Genomic DNA, 20,402 nt, shown 5'->3' on the forward strand with positions numbered 1-20,402 from the left:
AATCTGTGGACGTATAGCGGTCTTTTGAAAGCCACGCTCGGCGGCGTAAAAATGCCTTCGACCGGATCGTTTTAGATCGGTCGGTTTCGTCTCGGTAAGGGTCTCGAAACGATTAGAGATGTTCGGAGTCGCCACCAAGCATTTGTGGGATGCCTGGAACCCGTTCGAATTCCACTTTATACCTCGGTCAAATCGAAGCACAAAGCAGCGTTTGACATAGGTACTAAAGATAAGGAAATCGTCCTTCTTTAACATCCTATCTCTAGAATGACTCTCGTACGCCCTGGATAAGGTCGTCCACTATCCAAAGTTTCTGAGTAAGAGGTGAAGATACGTATTGGGAAGCCCTTTAATCAGACACCCAATCCCGCCCGCGTTTAGCGGCCTCTACTGATCGATCTTGGTTGGTTGAATGCAAAAATTGATAAAACGGTTTAAATGCTTGAATGCGCATCCAATGATTTAAACCTAACATGTGAGCTTTCTAAGTCGATTGATTTAATCCAAGTATCAAGCATAAGATGTCGAGTTGGATTAACGATTGATTTGCATGCAAGACGGAAATTAAACATCGATTTATCGTATTAGGTTTAGGGTGCATAACTTGATCCATTTGTCTTAGTAAGGCATTTTGCAAGTGTGGTTTTGAATAATCAGAATAGTCATCTGATCCCTCTTGTATCCGGGTTAACCGGAGTCGGGATCGTCCTAGACTAATGCTGGAAGGGAACAGACCCTTTATCAGACAGCTATATGAGGCGCGAGCCAGCTGGCGATACAAGGGGCCTGCCCCTGGTTTTGGAAATGAGAAATGAAGAGCCTGTTTAGGCGTGGGTTAGTCGACGGTTTATATGTCGTGTTCTGACTTTTTAGAAAAACGTTATAAAACGTATTGAAAATGGGTATTTGAACCCGGTTTAATTTGAAGGGGTCGTATTAGACCGCATTTGTTGATTTGAAGAACTCGACTTGAATAATCATCATTGTTTTGATAATATTCGGTGTCAGGTTCGATATGACGAACTTGACATGAATAGTTTTGAAAATGATTATGGACTAATTGTTTTAAGTCCATTTGAATGTCATTAGTCGATACTCATCATCGTACCCGGGTTGAAATCCGGCATGGTATGTAGAACCAAGGATGACTTTGTGTTGGTCACTAATATGCATGTTTTGTAAATGTGAAGAAATGAAATAAAAGGCTTTAAAATACCTTTTAAATGTCATTAACCAAATATTATCACCGAAACACGAATTTAACCGTCATGGTATGAAGAACCAAGGGTGACTAATGTTTTATGGTTAAAACATGTGAAATAAAACAAAAAGGTTTCGAAAATACTTGAAATGGTGAAAACCGATTACAAATATGAAAGTGAATTAAAAGGAAATGACGAGAACAAACACGGTTGATCTCTGGTCGGAGTACCCCATTTAGGCGCAAGCCATTTGGCGACCTAAGGGGCTTCTGCCTCAGACCAAAAATCGGTTTTGGCTAGTTTATCCCATGTTTTGGTTCATGTTATGCATGTTTTAGCATGTTAAAGTCATGAAACAAATGAAAACATAATAAAAGAGGATTTTTACACCCTCATACTTACATGTTTGGTTATGGCGAGTGACCGACGTAAGTGTAACAACTTGTTTGATCGCAAAAAATTCGGTTTAAAACCGTTTTGGTAAGTAAAGAGTGTTTTAAAAGTTTAGTGATGGTGTAGTGGTCGAAGTGGTGGGTCAAGTGGTTTAATGCACGATGACGGTACAAAACAATGTGTAAGACTTGTGCTTACGATCGGTAGATCGTAAACACGCGTCGGATTGTAACTTTAGAAGTTGAGTCGAGAATTTTAAGGGAGAAAAGAGGGGGCGGACACTCGCGTAAGTATCAAATGGGTGGCATTTGAGGGGTATTTATAGGAGAATAAGTGGTTGTGTGAGTTTTGAGCGACGTGGCCACCTGGGCTGCTCAAAGAGGCGCGAGCCACGTCGCGGCACTTCGAGTTGTGTTGTCACTATCACAACAAACGCAATCATGATTTGTTCTATACCAGATTTTGTAGTCACATGTTTGGTACTTGACCAACATGAATCCGGGAAAACTTAGCATAGAAGGCTTTGAGATATTTTGTTTCTGTGGTTGACTCGGTTTGACTCGTTGTTGGAGTCGGGATTTGAATTTTTGAGTCGGTTTTTGGTCCGGTGTCGGTTTTGACTCTAGTTAGTGTCATCGTGACCCCGTCGCCGTGCATTAAACACTACGGGTATTTTTGAAATGTTTTAGAAATGTTTTGTTTTTCGAAATCGTTTTAAGTTTTTCGACGTAAAGTTGTACACAAACTGTCGATCAAACGCTGCGATCCCAAAACATGTTGTAGTCCGATAATCATCGGGTGTTTGTTGGATTTTCAGCAGATACTGGGTATCTACACCTGCTTTGATGTCCTCACGGTACACGGGACAATTCCTCCTCCAATGTCCAGTCTTGTGACAATGGTGGCACTCAATGTCACCGCCCTTGCTCTTTCCCTTGCCTTGTGAGCCACTAGTCTCACCAGGCCCACTCTTACCGTTTCCTGGCTTTTTAAACTTTCGCTTACCTACAGCTAGGTCGCCATGAGCCTTGCCCTTACCTTTACCCTTATTGGTAATCGTGAGAACATCCTGCTTCATGCTCCCACTCAATTTCATATCCTTCTCGGTCTGTACGAGAAGGGAGTGTAGCTCATGAGGACTCTTTTTCAAGTCATTCATGTAGTAGTTCGCCCTGAAAAGGGCAAAACCATCATGAAGAGAATGAAGCATTCGGTCAATGACAATGCTCTCACTGATTTTGCAATCAAGTGCCTCCAACTTCTCGACATTCTCAATCATGTTAAGAATGTGTGGGCTAACCGGTTGGCCCTTTTGGAGTTTCGCATCAAACAAGCGACAGGTATGCTCATAAGTAACGATCCTCAGTGCTTTCGAGAACTCGTTAGTGAGCGTGGTGAAAATCTTGTTCGCACCTTGGGCAATGAAGCGTCTCTGCAAATTGGTTTCCATTGCAAAGATGAGTACGTTCTTTATCGCACCCGCTTCCATAACGAAGTCACTATAAGAGAGTGACTCGTTGACTCTCGCATTGGGGCTGGGTTTTACCGGTATTGGCTCATTTAAGTACACGAGCTTACCGTCAAGCAATGGCGCCTATACGTAGTAATCTTGCCTCCCAGTCCGCAAAGTTGGACACGTCGTTTTTTAGACGTGTGAACTTATTCATTTGGTCCATAAAAACTTTAAGCCAGGACGCGCGATCAAGTGTGGCACTAGGCATTTGGATTGCGTTATTTCCAGACATTTTGTTGTAACAGTAAAATAAACGTGTTCTACACTGCGAAAAGAAGAATAAATAATAAGCATGTGCATCGTTTATATTTTTAAGTCTAATGAACTACTGTCATAACGCGAACACTCAAAACATTTATACAATTAACCTTCCTCAAGAATAATATAAATGATCCCAAGACTCAATTATCTGTAAATTGATAAGCTAACCTTTTAGCTAATTCTACCGTTAGAATTCTTGGCCGATAAATTTCTGTAAATTCTATCTTTAGTCCATCATAATCACGAGAAACTCTTCGGACTATAATGTTGAGATAAACTAAGTCAACACAAACTACTTACCCAACGTAGAAGGGGTCATATTATGCCTACCGACGAAGAAGGGATTCATAGTTGTTTGCCCTTATAAAGACTAATCTCAATTTCCGTTTTAGAGGAAGATCCCATCAACTTAATTTTAATTCATTTTAAGTGAACTAATATGTAGCATGCGTGAATGAATAAACTAAGGTGATGGCTTAATAAACATGTGACATCTGTATGTCTATGAAAACTAACATACAACCTATATGTGTCAATTTTCATGCATTTTAGTAGTTGGTGGTTTGGTTTAGGCGGAATATGATGCATAAACTATCATGTGAATGAAAAGCAATAGGAATGAAAACGTAAAAACAATAATAAAGTCCTAGTGTGGCCTATTCTATCAAAATGAACATTAAATACAAGTTTGGAATCCATCCTTGGACCCGAGAAGCTTGTCTCGATGTTCCATCTTGATCCATGTAGAGGGAGTGAGCTCCAGTCTCCATCTTTAGTCTTCTTTGAAATTACAATAAATAAATTACATAATAAACCTATTTATTACATTCTAATTTCAAAACCCAAAACTAAAGAAAAATAAAAGGAGATACGAGATCTCATAATTACATAAAAAATTATGTTTCCTTCATTACGAAAACATAATTTGACTAAGGCCACACTAAGTATTACAAATTACAACCGATTGCAAAAATACGTAAATAAATTCATTCAACGATTCATTCAACAAAAATAAAATGCATCAACTAAAAATAAATTAAACATACATGACACAATTCCTTAATTATGTTGATTAATTTATCCAAACCACCTATTTAAATTAACAAATTAAGTGACAATTCCTCAATTAATCACATTAATTTCAAACTTAATTCATATTAAACTTGTAATATGAATTTAATCCATCAATATTTTAAACTGCTTTAAAATAATTAGGTATCTTTAAATTTTGTGAACCGCTTCACAAAAATTATCATACATTATAAATTTAATGTATAAACAAAATTGGCCAAAACAAAAAAAAAAACAAAATCCTTTTTTTTCTTTTTGGTCTCGGCTGAACAGTAAAAAAAAACCAAAAAAAATTTTTTTTTTATAATTTCACCACGGCTAAACTAAAAACAGAAAACAGCTTTCCTTATTTTGTACACGGTTTTATCTGTAAAAACCGAAACAAGAAAAAAAAAATTTTTATTTTAAATCTGTCCTCTGTGAACAGTAACCACGTGAAGCGATAACGAGGAAAAAAATTCTTTTCTCGGATGCTTTTCAAATCGGCATAAACAAAAAAAACAGTAGCAAAAAAAACTTTAATCGGTTTTTCGGGAGAAACCGAAAGAAAGAAAAAAAAGAATTTTTTTTAAAAATATCTTGTTCATCCGTGAACGATGGAAACGAAAAAAAATTCCACGGCTCAAAAAAAAAGCCGATTATATTTTTTCACAAACCCTAATTATTGTTTACAAACAATTTTATGAGAATCATCAAAATTAAAATTCGTGGCCTTGGCTCTGATACCACTTGTGGGATTTATCTGTATGCATCCCTTTATTTTTAAGGATTATAACGAATTATAAAGTGATGATTACGAGTCATAAAACTAAAATGCATAAACAAAACGTAAAGGATTAAGAAATAATTTCGGTCCTAGCTTTTATGGCCTATGAACAATATCGCAATGATATTCTCCTATCAGTTGCACCCAAGACGATATGAGAAATGCCCTTTAATTTTGCTAGAATCAATCCAAAAATTAACTGATTAATTTTTAGGTTTTTTGTGTTTTTTTTCGATGAGAGGAGGCAAGGTTGAGTTAGGGCAAAAATTAGGTTAGAATGAATTCACCCATCTCACCCTCTTAAACCGTGTATAAGGGTAGATTAGGGTGGATTTTTCATCCTCTAATTTCCGGCCCAATTACCGAAACAATAAGGAGTTTTAATTCCTTATTTTCGGTTTCCAAAAATGTAAAAATGTGTTAAATATAAATTGTCATCTAGTGAGGATCGAACCCATGACCTCTTGGTTTGAGTACCCTCACTATTACCACTATGACACATTCATCTTGTTGATATTAAATATAACCGATTACATTTAATTACGAATTAACTGATTAATTCGTCCAAACTAACATTACATACATTTAATTAAATATAACTTATTATATTCAATTTACGAATTGACAGTTAATTCGTCTCAACTAATATTATTTAATCTTCATTAAATAATTGTCTCATCAACACATTGACTAACTGTTTAGTCATATAAGGCATCAATGTGATTATATTTCTATAACCACATCTCTCAAACACATCCTATAGGTGTGACCTTTAGGGACCAGTTGATCACCGCCATCTGTATGATAATAACATCAAACTTTCTAGCAAGCCAACCGTTATTAGGTAATCGTTAATCAACTGATTAAAATACGAAGTATACCCTTGTGAACCTGTAAGAGATTTACAAATGTTATCACACTAATTTGTGGAGGACACAAGCTCCAACATTAACATGGTGGACTGGATCTTCTGTGCCCTTAAACTTTGGGATATCAGTGAGTACCATGTTTGTGGGCAACTTATCCTGAACCGGGGCATAGGCCCTAGCATTTTCATAGTGGATGTTCTTCCCCTGGGAGAGTTTCAGACGGTCCTCAATGAACTTGAACCGTTTCTCTAGATCAGTCAAAGGTGGGGTAGATGAAGAGGAATCTTCGCCAAGCTTTGATTCGATCACATCCATTCTGGCTCTCATGAGGTTTACAGCCTCAGTGAGTTTGTTTACAGCATCTTCCATTGCTTGAAGTCGGGTTTTTGGCGGCCTTTCTACAAGAAAACCCCTAACTGAGTCAATATTCAAATGTAAGAGCCCCTGCACACTTAAGGACACGACACCAGCTTGACTCAAACAAAGACTCGACTTAAGACTGAGCTAACCAAATGGTTCGACTCACGGTTGGATTTAGACATCGATTCATTTTAGACTCGACAAAATGACATGACCCAAGCCATCATAACTCGATTCTAAACTGGACTCGGTGTGACTAAACCCGTGATTGGACAACCATAGCCCATAGGTTTAAGTGAAACGCCCAAAATGGCCTAGCTTGGACGTTTCTGTGGACTATCCCGGACCAATTGGTAGACCAACATGACTCGAATCCCAAGAGGTGAGCTTAGGTGACTTAACAAGGTCGTGTTCTAGAGACTTGGGACAAAACACGCCTAGCCCAACACGGCCAGGACACGGACACGACTCGACGCACTTCATGCTCGGTCAAGGTTCGAGAAACATTTTTGGATTGATTTTGAAAAATGAAGAATTGATTTGAAAATGAGATTTGAAATGGGCAGCATGCCAGCTATAAAAGCTCATTTTGGGCCAAAAAAAGTCTAGTCCTATTTGGGCAGCATTCCGGGTTTTTAAAATCATGCTATTTTGAAAGTGAGTTGTTCAAAAGTTCGGCTTTGAAATTGATATGGAAAATTTGAAAAGACTCGGGAAATTCACATGGCACATTGTCATTCTCATGTTATAAGGATGTATGCTCCTAGACATTTCTAAGTCTCGGCAAGTCTTCTATAAGAAGGTCTATACCCTCCATCCTTTCGGGTCTAATAGGATAGGGGCCTTTAGGTAGAGTACCTAGAAGAGCTCACTCACCCTCAAGAACCACGAAGAGGCGGAGCGGAAGCAAGCAATGTGCAAGCACCTGGCATAGTGGGACGTCGCCCCCCACGCGTCACAAAGAAGCGCTGGGACGGCCCGGGAAAAGTCCTTAAGGGTTTATGCATGAATCGTAGCACTACGAGTAATGTTTTACTTTCCAATACTTTCTTTTCAAGTTTCACCTCGGAGGAAAAGACCCTAGAAACAAAGTGTAACTAGTCCTCTTTCCCCCAGCGGAGTCGCCAAACTGTGGACAACGCCCGCAGGAGCTGCGTCCGCGGGATCCACAAGGGGCATTATCGACTCGAGGTTCTTTCAAATCGAATTAAGACAAATTAGAGTCGCCACCAAGTTTTATTGGAACTTGGAACCGTTCAAGTCAACTTTACACCTTTCATCGAAAAGCATAAAGCCAATCGACTACGAGTGATTAAAGATAAAGACTTGTACTCTATATCACTCGATTTGAATGACTCTCGTAATCCAATGGTATTTAGACGGATCCACAAACCATAGATTTTGAGTAAGGGGTGAGGGTACGTGTTAGGAAGCCCATAAGGACACCTAACCCCGCCCGTCAATAACGGCCTCTACTAAGTCAAGTATCGGATTTTAAACAAGGTCGTAGTTACTATGATATATGATATGCAAACATCCTTTTAAAACCCTAACATGTGAGGTTTCTAGGTCGATTTAGATGCAACTAAACTAACTTTGTCAAAGTTGTAGAAGCATGTGGGTTGATTAATCTAACAACATACAAAACAAAGCAAACAAGTCTTAAGGGGAATGGGGGAGCCGTTGGGATCTATCCTATTACAACCCAGGCATTTCATGTCGACACATCAAGAAATTAAAGATACAACTCGATCTAAAATACAACGCTATACACAAAACCATATACGACACCCTACACGACCAATTTGGCCTAGGTAAACGTGCACAAGGGGTGGCCCACGGCTTACATGACTCACGGCCTTAGGTCACTCCCCGTAGTGCGTGCTTTCGCTTAATCTTATCGAATTAGACATTAGGTCACACACCAAAGCATGCATTAGCATAAATCGGGCCATGTCGCTTTAAACAACATGCGATTTACTACGCTCTTACATGAATTGGAGCACAACCATCTAACCAAATGAGAGTAAGGTTTTTGAAGAGGTTTTGACTCGATAAAAGTAAAACAAACTTGAAAATTACAACTCGATAAACAAACTATAAATTACAAGCTACAAAACAACAAAAAACAAATGATATAAAAAAACGAAGCAAGAATGACAAAAAACACGGCCACCCTCACGGCCAAGCCACGGCCACCCTAGTTCCTAGGTTAGGTTCATTAGTAAGATCAAATGATTGCGAAACGAGTTAGAAAACGAGTTAGAAAACAAGTTAGAAACGACGTTGATCGATTGAGAAGATATCGCGTGAATGTGCATTCTACACGGCCTAATAAAGGGTCCAATTAGGTCACAATATTACAAGATTAACGCTTACTCGTCGAGTGTTAATAGGAAGGTGCTAATCACGCACTCCTATGCTAGCGAGAAATCAAGTGAAAAGAGAGATGTATTCAATTAAGTTATAGAATTGTTAATCGATTTTAAAAGCTATGTCGATGCCACCTAACATGTCTAATTAGGTTATTAAATCAGTCTAAATTCATCTAATTGAATCATAGGTTAACAATAAGAGGTTTAACTAACATGCAAAGGGTCCTAGGGCAGGCTGAATTGAGCAAAACGAGCGAGGGGTCAAAAGCGAGGAACAAAGTTAAAATTCATTTTATTAATGCCCTCCCTTGAACACGAGGATATGTAAATGAGAAGGGGATACGACCGACCAATCTGGCGGATTTCTTTCCCAACTCAAGTCAATGCGGGTGTTCATGGTGGTACTTTAACTCATACTCAGACTAAACTAGTTTCATAATTAACGATATCAAACGATGCATAACGATAAACAATATACAAAACAAACTATAAAAAACAAACATAAAAGAACGAAATAAAAGGGAGAAGAGGAGAATTTGATGCACCCTTAACCTACATGTATCGTTGACACCATATTGGGTCATAATCGATCGTAGATTTTATCTCGAGAGGCCGTCGTCGACGAAGGAACAAAGCAACAACACGTTTTTTGGTAAATCTGGACAGCAACTTTCAAACTGCAATTTCTCACTCGTTTCTTGGTGAAAATTAGATTTAAAAGATGTTTTAAAAACTATAAAGAGAGTAGAACAAAGATCTTAAAACAAACCACGCTCGTTCTGAGTTATTGGGCACGAAAAATGAGCACAAACAGAACTGGACAGACAAGAAAAGCCGCGAAAACAGAGTGTATGACACTCTGTTTTTCGAGGGGATTCGTGTACTCTCAAGGTCAATTTGGCTCGTGAATCTTTGTATAATACGTAGATGGATGTTATATGGTTAATTAGGATTAAGAAACTCGAATTTTAATGGAGACTTGAAGGGGAAACGAATGGTATTTCGAGAGAGACACAAACTGTTTCTCAGTTTGGTTGTCTCGGTTTTGTCGAGAGTTTTGAGAGGCAATTAGGGTTAATTGCTGTTAGTTTAATTAAGAATATGAGTAGCTAAACCCCTTCATGTTGGGATTAGGGGATCTGCGGTAGAAATGTGACGATGTAGTGAATGAATTAGATGAATTAACTACGAGACTCTGTCACTATAGCAATTTAACTGTAATTTCCGACCTAGTTGAGTGCACGCTTCTATGTCACCCTTTAATCTGGCTAAAATTAATCCTGGATCGAAAGATTGGACTAAATAAACTGCTATAAACGATAGACTACCCTAATGAGGACGAAAGTTAAGTTAGTGGTATTTTAGGATAGAAAGTGGACCGAAAGGACCTTTTAACATCCATCTCACATTACTTCGTCTGAATCATTTACAGCTGAGTCACTGGACTACCGTAGTGAACCGAATTCCCGACATGTCCCTCTCTTCTTGATAGTTTAATCATACTTTATTGCCTTTACTACTTTTTACTTTATTTCTCTTCCTTTCAAACTTCGTAGTTTAGAACCAAATTTAAACAACCCCCATTTGTTACCATAGGACTAGGATTAGACAGCTATAATTACATTACCTCCCTGTGGATTCGATACTCGACTGCCTCTGCTACATTTTAGTTGAGACCGTTAGGTTTTATCTTTGATAGGGTTGCGATAGCCGTGTCATCAATGACCCTTTCTTGTGATTTGGCCCTTCTCTTCTTCTTTGGAGGAGATTCTAAAGTTCTCCCCTTACTCAATGTCATAGCACTAGCATTTTACCTAGGAGGGAATGTAATGGAGGGAATAGAAGTGGAATTCCTTTGGTTTTGTTTGGCAAGTTCTTGGGCAATTTGTCCAAGTTCAACCTCAAGGTTGGCAACCTTGGCATCACTAACACTCCTCGGCATCAATCTTGTCAAACCTCTTGTTTGTTTTAACTTGCTCTTGCAAAATATTCTTAAGCAAGTCTTGAACACTTGGTTCCTTTTGAGAATTGGTGTTGTTACCTTGGTTGCCAATTAGAATGATTGACCTTGGCTTTGGTTTCGACCTTGGTTGTTGGAATTGCCATTCCTATTTCCTTGAAAATTGGAACCTTGACCTTGTCGGGAATTTTGGTCTCTCAAGTGATTTAATTGGCCATTAACAAAGCTTTTGGAAGTGTCACCACCCCAACCAAGACGAGGGTTGTCTCTAGTCCCAACATTGTAGGTGTTACCATTAGGGTCATAATTGTAATATCCTCCCCCGGAAGGATTCCTAGCATTGTAATTTCCATAACCCATTGCACTCACATTTTCCACCCCAATTCCTTCTTCTATCATAATGGGGCAAGCTTCCTCCAAATGAGGACCTTGGCGATAGTTGCATTCCACTTGATTCCTTTGACTTCCTTCCTTGTTTGGAGTGTTTCCTATCATGTTTTTCACTAGGTGAGTTAGGTCATTCACACTTTGCTCAAGATGTTGAGTAGAAGAGGAGGAGGTTCCCATTGAAGATGTATTTCTTAATCCCCTTTGACTTCTACCATAATTTCTTATGGTTGAGGCAAGTCTCTCAATGATCTCCTTCGCATCCGCTATGGAATAATTCTCCAAAACTCCCCCGGTGGCGGAATTTATCATCCTTTGATCTTCTTGGCCTAAACCCTCATAAAAGTTAACAAGAAGGTCATCTCCACTCAACCCATGGTATGGGCATTGAGCCACTAACCTCTTAAATCTTTCCCAATATTCATACAAGGTTTACCCATGGTCTTGCTCTATGGTGGTGATTGCCTTTTTTGCACGGTTGTGGCGTGAGTCGGGATAAAATTTCTCAAGGAAGGCCGCTTTCATCTCTTTCCAAGTACTTATGGACCCCGGAGTGAGATAGAAAAGCCAATCCTTAGCTGCATCCATCAAGGAAAACGGAAAGGCACGAAGCTTGAATTGGTCCTCCGTCACTCCATTTGGGATGGCTCCTTCACACATCATGTGAAACTCCGATAAGTGCTGGTTAGGATCATTTCCCGCTTGCCCGTGGAATTTGGGTAAGTTGTGAATGAAAAAGCCTTTAAGTTCAAAGTTGGCATTTGCTCCCAAGGGAGGGTATGTGATGCATAATGGTTGTTCATCGTAGTTTCTTGCTCTTATCTCACGAATGGTTCTATTATCGTTCGCCATTCTAGGATATTCTAATTCAATGGGGTTTACCGAAAGTGGTTCTTCTTCAACTTGGGTTTCCCTAGGTTGTCTTCGATACCACGGGTTTGTAAACAACCAAGAGTATGCCCCAAATGAGTCTTCTTCAATGGGAGTGAATTCACCACCTTGTGGGGAACTACTCATAAACCTTGACACTACACAAACAAATTAGAACTTCCACTTACCTCTAACAACAAAAAGAAGATAAAAACAACTAAACATGTATTTCACAACTCAAGCTTTAAGCTATGTTGCCCTTCCCCGGCAACGGCGCCAAAATTTGATTATGTTAAAAAACTAGGTGTCGTAAATGCTAGAATTAAGCTACCAAATTAGAAATTTATAAACCAAACTCGACTCTACACTAAGCAATAAGAATAGTAGTAAAGGGAAGTAAGGGTAGAACCCAAGAGAAGGGATTAAGACTAAAAGCTTGTATTAGACTAATGACAAGGGACAAAGCACAAGATTATGCACAAACTATGGGTATTAACAATGAACATGTAGATACCCATATCTGTCGATATTGGAATTTATAGAAAACCCGACAAACACCCGATGATGATAGGACACATGTATTCTTTAGTTGTCATTGTCATTATTTGGGCTCGTTTTACGATGTGAAATGAGCGTTGTCGACGGAGTATTTTATTAATTTAAATGATATTTAAATTAAAGCTTTTTTAAGTGAATTCATTTTATTATTTTAATTTGAATTTATTTTCTTAAATTTATTTTATTGAAAATAAAATATATTTTTTGATTTGAAAAATCATTTATTTTAATGTGCTATTTTATTTGAAAAATCGAATTTGAAAATTTAAAACTCGTTTCAACCACGCGTTTTGGAGCTCGTTTATAGCTCGGTTTTTAAGCCCGTTTTCTTTACGAGTTGGCACGAATCTCGAGTACACTAACCAACCTAGGCCTCTACCCATTCAACCCCAGTTAGAACACCACAAAACCCATCCAATTCTCGTCCCAAATACTCCACAAACAGCCCGCAACACAAGCAGCCCCCCCCCCCCTGTTTTGCGTGCTCAATCCCGAGCCCAAAACCCTCTCCAAACAGCTACCAAACCCGTGCCCATTAACCCTACACCATACCCTAGTATCCTACCCGTATTACCTTAGCTTAACCACCAAGAAAACCTCCCATACAAACCCTAAAAACCCCACGAATTAGCTAATGGACAACAGCTATGCGAAACAGGCCCGACTGCTTGTTGCCCTACTTCTACCCTTCGAAACTCCTTATAAATACCCCCCCTTCACCATACATTCATTCCTCTAAGTTATCCCCACAACATACTGCAAATAACAGCCATCAATCGTCCAAAAAAACCCTAAACTAAAGCCGTGACAGCCGCTCGAAAACAGGGACACAAATCTTGTTTTCGAGTTTCTGTTGTGGTCTTTGGCCTTGATTCTCGTGTACAAATCCTATTAAAACTTCTGGTTTGTTTCCATATTCAAAAAATTCAGTCTTTCTAGTTTCCAAAACATCTTTCGGTTTGAAAAATCGTTGAGAAACGAAGTCGTGGTGAGCGATTGAAAATCGCTGCTCAAGTCTGCCTTTTGAACGTGTTTGTTTCGTGATTTCAAAATTCAATTTCAATTGTCTTCATCGACGACGGCCCCTCGAGATAAAATCTACGATCGATTACGACCCAAGACGGTGTCAACGATACATGTAGGTTGAGGGTGCATTAAAACTCCCTTCTCTCCTTTTTATTTCGTTTTTTTATTGTTTATTTACTAACCGTTGTCTAACATCGTCTAACTAATACCGAAACTAGAATAGTTTGAGTATGAGTTAAAGTACCATTCCGGCACCCGCGTTGACTTGAGGTGGGAAAGAAATCCGCCATATCGGTCGGTCGTACACCCCGTCTCATTTATATATCCTCGTGTTGGAATAGGGCAATTTAATAAATCGAGTTTATTTAATTTACGTGTATTTATTTTTAACCATATAAAAATTGATTTTTTATGATTTTCCAGACCTATAATTTGTAATTTTAATTTAGGTAGATTTTCGTAATTTATTGCATTGATTTAGTATTTATTTCGTAATTAGCAATGTATTAATTCAAAACCCGCGCAGTGCACGGGTCAATTCTGACATATTTCGAAAATTTCAGATCCGTACAGTGCACGGGTTTGTCCAGGTTTTGTGTTTTAATTTGCTTCCTTGTTTGACTTTGTTTGATTAATCCTTAGTTTAATTAGTTTATGTTTTAGATTTTAATTTACATTATTTATAATTTATATTGTATGTATGAGCTAACCACTAATGTTTGTTAATACATCTTATGCTAAGCGTAAGCCTTCCTATTCCTCTCTTTGGATGTGTTTTTCTAGTTTAATCAATGAATCTCACATGCTAAACCACTTCGACGAAGTTAAATGCATTTTAAACGACTTAGAATGAAATTCGCATGATAGGATTTAAATTCAATGGTTGCATACGCATGTGATATCTTTCCGAAATAGCCATCTTTCACCTAGTAGAGACCGTTATTGCAACGGGCGGGGTTGGGTGTTGTTTTAATGAAATTAAATTAACTTCCTAACACGTAAAGTCACACGAATTCAAATCTCTAAAATTGGTTTCTAAATTCCATTTAAAAATTTAGTGGCGACTCTTTTAAAATTAAAAATGTTTTGAAAAAGCATTTGAGTGGAGCGTTTTTCCATGGTCCACAATTTGGCGACTCTGCTGGGGACAGTGAAACTTGAAAAGTGTAAGATGGCTATTAGGATTGTTGTCACATTTTTTTTATGTTAATCATGCATAAACCCCCGAGACTTTAGGCGGGCCAAAGAATCTCTTAGGTTAATTCCAAGGGAGGATATTGATGTCCACTATGTCCGATTTAAGTATCAAGGTGATTCCGTGGAGGTAGGCAGCTGCATACGAGGCATATTGCTACGGGCATATGACGGTTTGTGGACTCCCCGACAAAGCGGTTTCACTGGCATAGACCCATTTTAGAGGACTGACCGAGACTTAGAAGAGTCTAGTTCATGCATTGCATCCCTGAAATGCGAATGATTACATGCTATGTGAATCCCGGGTCATGTTTTCAAAATAGCATTTTCAAATCCATCTTCTTTTTCCTTCGAAAATTTGATTCTTTTTCAAGTCCATTTCTTTTCAAAAATTTCGGCCCTCTATTTCGAAATTTTGAACCTTCTTTCAAGCCGAAGTGCTGCCCATTTTAAAAATCAATTCAATCCTTCTCGATTTCAAATTTCGATGAACTGTATCCCAGGTCCAACCCAAACCTAGAATAGTGTTTGAGTCAGTGGGGTCGGGTTAGTCGAGTTGGGCTTTTGCTTGCTCGATATAGGCGAGCTAGTCCACCCTTAGGCTCGAGTGAGCCTTTGTTTGGTTAGAACACTTGTCAAGTGAGTCACCTAAACCGATCTTTGGGTCTGAGTCATGAAAGTCGACCATTTGGTCCAAGTCAGTCCACCAAAACGTCCCCACTAGGCCACCTAGGGCGTTTGTCACAAAGCCCAAGAGCCATGTCTGGTTTGAACACGGGTTTGTCATGTCGGATTTATGATCACGTTGAGTCTAAAACCCAAGCCACGTGTGTATCGCGGTTAGGACCCGTTCCAACGAGCCAGAATAGTTCGTTCGTAGGATCCATGTCAAGTTATAGCCAGTTTTTAGGTTTGAAAAACCGTCCCTAGTCGTGTATGACCCAAACCGAGGGGGGCCAATTGCTCGCTCTCCGGGTCTAAGCCCAATATCGAGTCGCATGGAGTCCGTCATGTTGTTATGAGTCGAGTCTGTTTGTGCGGGGATTTTGATTCGATAGCGATACTCGCTCGGGATTTTATTGTAGAAAGGCCGCTACAAACAAGAAGCATGACTACCGCAGAGGCACTGAAGCAGATTAACGACACTTTGGTCGCAATGATGGAACGCTTGACGGCTGTGGAAGCCAAGATCGCGGTGGAAGCTCCCATACCACCGCCTCCGGAAACTAAATTCGAAAAGAGGTTCCGACTAATAGAGGAACAGTTGAAGCTATCCCGATGGGAAAATGTGCATTATGAGAATGCCAGAGGGTACATGCCGGTCTAGGACAAGCTACCAACCAATTTTGTCCTAACTGATATCCCAAAGTTCAAAGGGACGGAAGATCCATTGCAACATATCCGTTCCTACAAGGAGTACCTTGCGTTGAAAGAGGTACCTGCTGAGATGTTGCCCCACATTTTTGCTCAATCCCTAGGAGAACACCTGAAGGCGTGGTTCTGACCTTGAGCTTAAGAATTTCCCCACTTTCGAAGATATAGCGGTGGAGTTCTGCAAACACTTTGCTGATAATGCCGAGATTCGGACTCGTGCGCACACTCGAGGTAATGACACGAAGGATAAGGAGGATTTCTTGAATTCCTCAACCGTGTGCTGAAAGCGTGAAGTTGGCCAAAAGGCCGAGAGGAGGCGAAATGGTAGATAAGTTCATCAAAAATCTTCGACATTGTCTACCGTGACGCTATCAAATATCAACATTTCGGCTCATTCAAGAACCTTATTCGAGTCGGAAGAAAAATTGAGGACGACGTTCGTTCGTTTCGAGGTGAAAAGCCAAAAGGGTATCGGGGTGCCTCCTTCCAAAGCTAAGGCATCCGGTTACGCAATCATATCCAAGCCATCGGTCTTTTGGGAGGAGCTCCTAAGGGATCGCAACGCCATGGGCCAAGAGCGTTCACTGACATCTGGTGTACCTATGCATACGCCCTCCAAAGGCTCTCGGCCCAAGGGAAACTGAACCCAATTGGTCCAACTCCGGACCCGCTTGCGGATCGACAGGGTAAATGGTATAAGCAAAACGCCTACTGTGCTTATCATCAAGGAAAAGGTCATGATACCGAAAATTGTTACCGTCTTAAACATGAAATCCAAGACATGATCGAGAATGGGTCGCTCCCCATCCCCACCGTCCGACCTAACAACCTGAACAATCCTTTTGGCGACCATGCCAATGCAGTATTCGTCGAAGACAATACCGATGTATCTCACTTAATACAACCCATCTGCCATCTCACTGGGTTTTTCGTGGGGAAAGTCTATGTAAGCTGCTCTGAGTATATCCCTCAAGCTAAGAACGAAGTTCGAATTGGGGATTTTGCTATCGATTGCACACCATACATTCTCCGAAGTGAGAATGAAATTAATGGGGTCTGGGCTGACGATGAAGACGATATCTATCTCACCGAAGGTGCGATTATTCCCCGAACTCAGGAAGAAATTTCTAAATTGAGGAAAGATGTCCTCGAATCTAATCATTTGACTCGATCGGGACGTCCCTATCGTGTCGAGAAGGCAAACCATGTCTCTATCTTTGGAGACAGTCCAAGTAAGACACCCACCAAGGAGGCCACCTCAGTCCGGGCTCTTGGTGAAGGGTCGACCTCAGAGGCCTCCCTCATCAAGCAGTTACAAAAGACTAAGGCAGATGTCTCCATCTGGGAATTAATGTTGAGCTCGTTTGAACATCGACAAGCTCTGCTTCAAGCCTTAATGAATATGACCGTGTCACCGCACATTACTCCATATGACGTGGTCTCATTTGTTGCTCAAAACCAACCTCGGCTCACTAATGCCATAACTTTTTCTGATGAAGACCTGCCCTCATTTGGGCCACAACATTGTCTCGCTATGTACATCACGGTAGAATGCCATCATAAGCGACTCCCAATGACCCTTGTCGACGACGGGTCTGCAGTTAATGTTCTCCCACTACGGACCGCTTTCATTTTGGGACTCGAGAAAAGCGACTTCGCACCCACTACGCAAACGGTTCGGGCTTTCGATGGCACAGTGCGTCGAGTGTCCGGACTCGTCACTTTAAGCGTGAATGTGGGAAAGGTGGAGCGCAAGGTCAATTTCCAAGTGATAGATGTTGCCTCATCTTTCAACATTTTGCTCGGGAGACCATGGATTCACACAGCTGGAGCCGTGTCTTCTACCCTCCATCGCAAGATTAAAATCCCTCTCAAGGGAGAGGTAGTGACCATCGATGCTACTCCTATAATTGTGATGGGAGGAGATGTTACTTCCGAAGTGCAAACTGATAATACCGCCTTTGAGTCTTGTGGTTTCGAGGTAGTAAACGCAATTGAGTCCACTTTCGAGGCACCGAATATGGACTTATATACGGGAATCCGTGTTTGTAAAACAATCTTCAAGACCGAAAAGTACTTCGGGTACTCCATGTACCCCAGAAGGAAAACGCATTCAATTGAAGTCGCCGGTGCCTAAGGGGACAAGATACGGGCTTGGGTATGAGCCAACTGAAGAATACTCCACGAGAAAGAGAGTCTCGATCGAAGACCGAGACATCAAGATGGGGCCGTACTTGCTAACTCTAAACGGCCACTTTGTGAAAGCCAGGGAGGAAATGCCGAGTTTAGACTTCCCGAACCTTTGTTCAACTCAAAGGCCAACAAGCTGGTCCCGGAATCGAAGTATTCCGTGATTGTTTCTATATTCCCGAAGACATTATGGCAGTAGCTACAATAAAGAAGGAGTCTGTTCCGATCGAAGATGGGAAAGCTATGGGTCTCCTCTTTGGAGAGGAAAAGAAGCCGGAAATACCAAACGAAGTCTTGGTAAACATGATCGTAAGGAGTGATTGTTTCAATCCATCTACCCTCATTACTGATGTACATCCTCAGAGGAAAACATCTGGATGGCGGAAAACCTTGAAATGGACCGACAACAAGGGTTCGATTTTCAAGATGACCATTGGAGAAGGGCAAATGTTCAAGCACGATGACGATTAAGTCGAGTCGAGTCTAGTCGAGTCGACATAAGTCCTGAGGCTAAGTCTAGGGTTTTAGGTGTCGAAGATACCCTTCCCGATCTTTCCTTTTCCGTACCTTCCCCTAGTCTTTGGCATTAGGGGCTGTCCCGAATCTTTGCTCCTATCTCGCCAACGACCTCGATCGGTTGGCCCCAAATGTTAACGCAATTTGCGCGATTTCAAATCAATAATAAGATGAATCAGTTTGCTTACGACTTGTCTCATTTATATTGCAATTCAATTGATTGTTTTAATAACGTTGAGAATGAGGTCGAGGATAGACAGGTGGAAGAAGAAGAGGAGGAGGTGGAACCGCCTCCCCAGTTAGTAAAAGGGTTGGAAGAATACGACTTAAGAAGCTCGGTAATCGAAGATACCAAAGTTGTTAATGTGGGGACTACCTTAGAGCCTCAGGAGCTTAAGATAGGAACAACCTTAGATCCCGTAGAAAAAAAAAGGGTTTGTTGAATTGTTGAATGAATTCAAAGATGTATTTGCTTGGTCCTACAAAGATATGCCGGGTATTGATAGGGAAATTGCAGAGCACAAGATTCCGATCAAGCCAGGGTTCAAACCAGTAAAGCAGAAGCCACGTAGAATGCGTACCGAGTGGTCTTTGAAAGTCAAAAAAGAGATTGATAAACAGTTCAAGGCCGGGTTCATCAAAGTATCGGAATACTCAGATTGGATAGCTAATGTAGTGCCGGTCCCAAAGAAAGACGGAAAGGTTCGGGTCTGTGTTGATTTTCGTGATCTAAATAAGGCTAGTCCAAAGGACGACTTTCCGTTACCTCACATTGACATCTTGGTTGACAATACCGCTAACCATGCATTATTATCCTTTATGGATGGGTACGCCGGTTACAACCAGATAAAAATGGCCGAGGAAGATATGCACAAGACTGCTTTCACAACACCATGGGGCACTTATTGCTACACGGTGATCTTGTTTGGATTAATAAATGCAGGTGCGACTTACGAGAGAACAAACAACGACGTTGTTGCATGATATGATTCATAAGGAAGTAGAGGTCTACGTCGATGACATGATCGTAAAATCGAAGGAACGTAATAACCATTTGATGGCATTACGAAAATTCTTCGAGAGGTTGAGAAAGTATAATATGAGATTAAACCCACAGAAGTGCGCGTTCGGGGTCACCTCTGGCAAGCTTTTGGGTCACATCGTTAGCCACCGTGGCATCGAAATCGACCCATCAAAGATTAAAGCCATTATGGAAATGCCCCATCCTAAAACCGAGAAAGAAATTCGAGGTTTCTTGGGCCGAGTGCAATACATAAGCCGTTTCGTCTCAAAATTAACTATGATCTGCGAACCAATTTTTAAGAAATTGAAAGTTGGGGAGCATATTATGTGGGATGACCAATGCCAAGCTGCGTTTGACAAGACAAAGGAAGTGTTATCTTCTCGCCTTGAGTTCTCGATCGCTTTGTGTAGCGGCTTGCCTCTATCTTGTATTTAACGATTCTGAGATACCACGATGGGAGCAATGCTGGCACAAACCGTTGACAAAGAAGAAA

At 40.5% G+C, this 20,402-nt stretch overlaps 1 protein-coding gene across 1 annotated transcript; it reads left to right on the forward strand.

Annotated features, from left to right (window-relative positions):
* The first annotated feature begins 15,913 nt into the window (after positions 1 to 15,913).
* LOC141629772 (uncharacterized) lies at positions 15,914 to 18,316 on the forward strand. The gene is made up of 2 exons (XM_074442723.1): positions 15,914 to 16,116; positions 16,801 to 18,316. The coding sequence occupies exons 1-2, from the start codon at positions 15,914 to 15,916 to the stop codon at positions 18,314 to 18,316; spliced, it is 1,719 nt and encodes a 572-aa protein (XP_074298824.1).
* Positions 18,317 to 20,402: the final 2,086 nt, after the last annotated feature.

Source organism: Silene latifolia, chromosome Y (genome assembly GCF_048544455.1).
Source record: "Silene latifolia isolate original U9 population chromosome Y, ASM4854445v1, whole genome shotgun sequence".
Classification (NCBI taxonomy): domain Eukaryota; kingdom Viridiplantae; phylum Streptophyta; class Magnoliopsida; order Caryophyllales; family Caryophyllaceae; genus Silene; species Silene latifolia.

What these genes read in the sequence shown, in the direction of transcription:
- LOC141629772 (XM_074442723.1), top strand. Translation starts at nt 15,914, where the DNA reads ATGACTACCGCAGAGGCACTGAAGCAGATTAACGACACTTTGGTCGCA. An exon ending in CATTATGAGAATGCCAGAGG is followed by an intron (nt 16,117 to 16,800) that starts GTACATGCCGGT and finishes CGCCCTCCAAAG; the next exon opens with GCTCTCGGCCCAAGGGAAAC.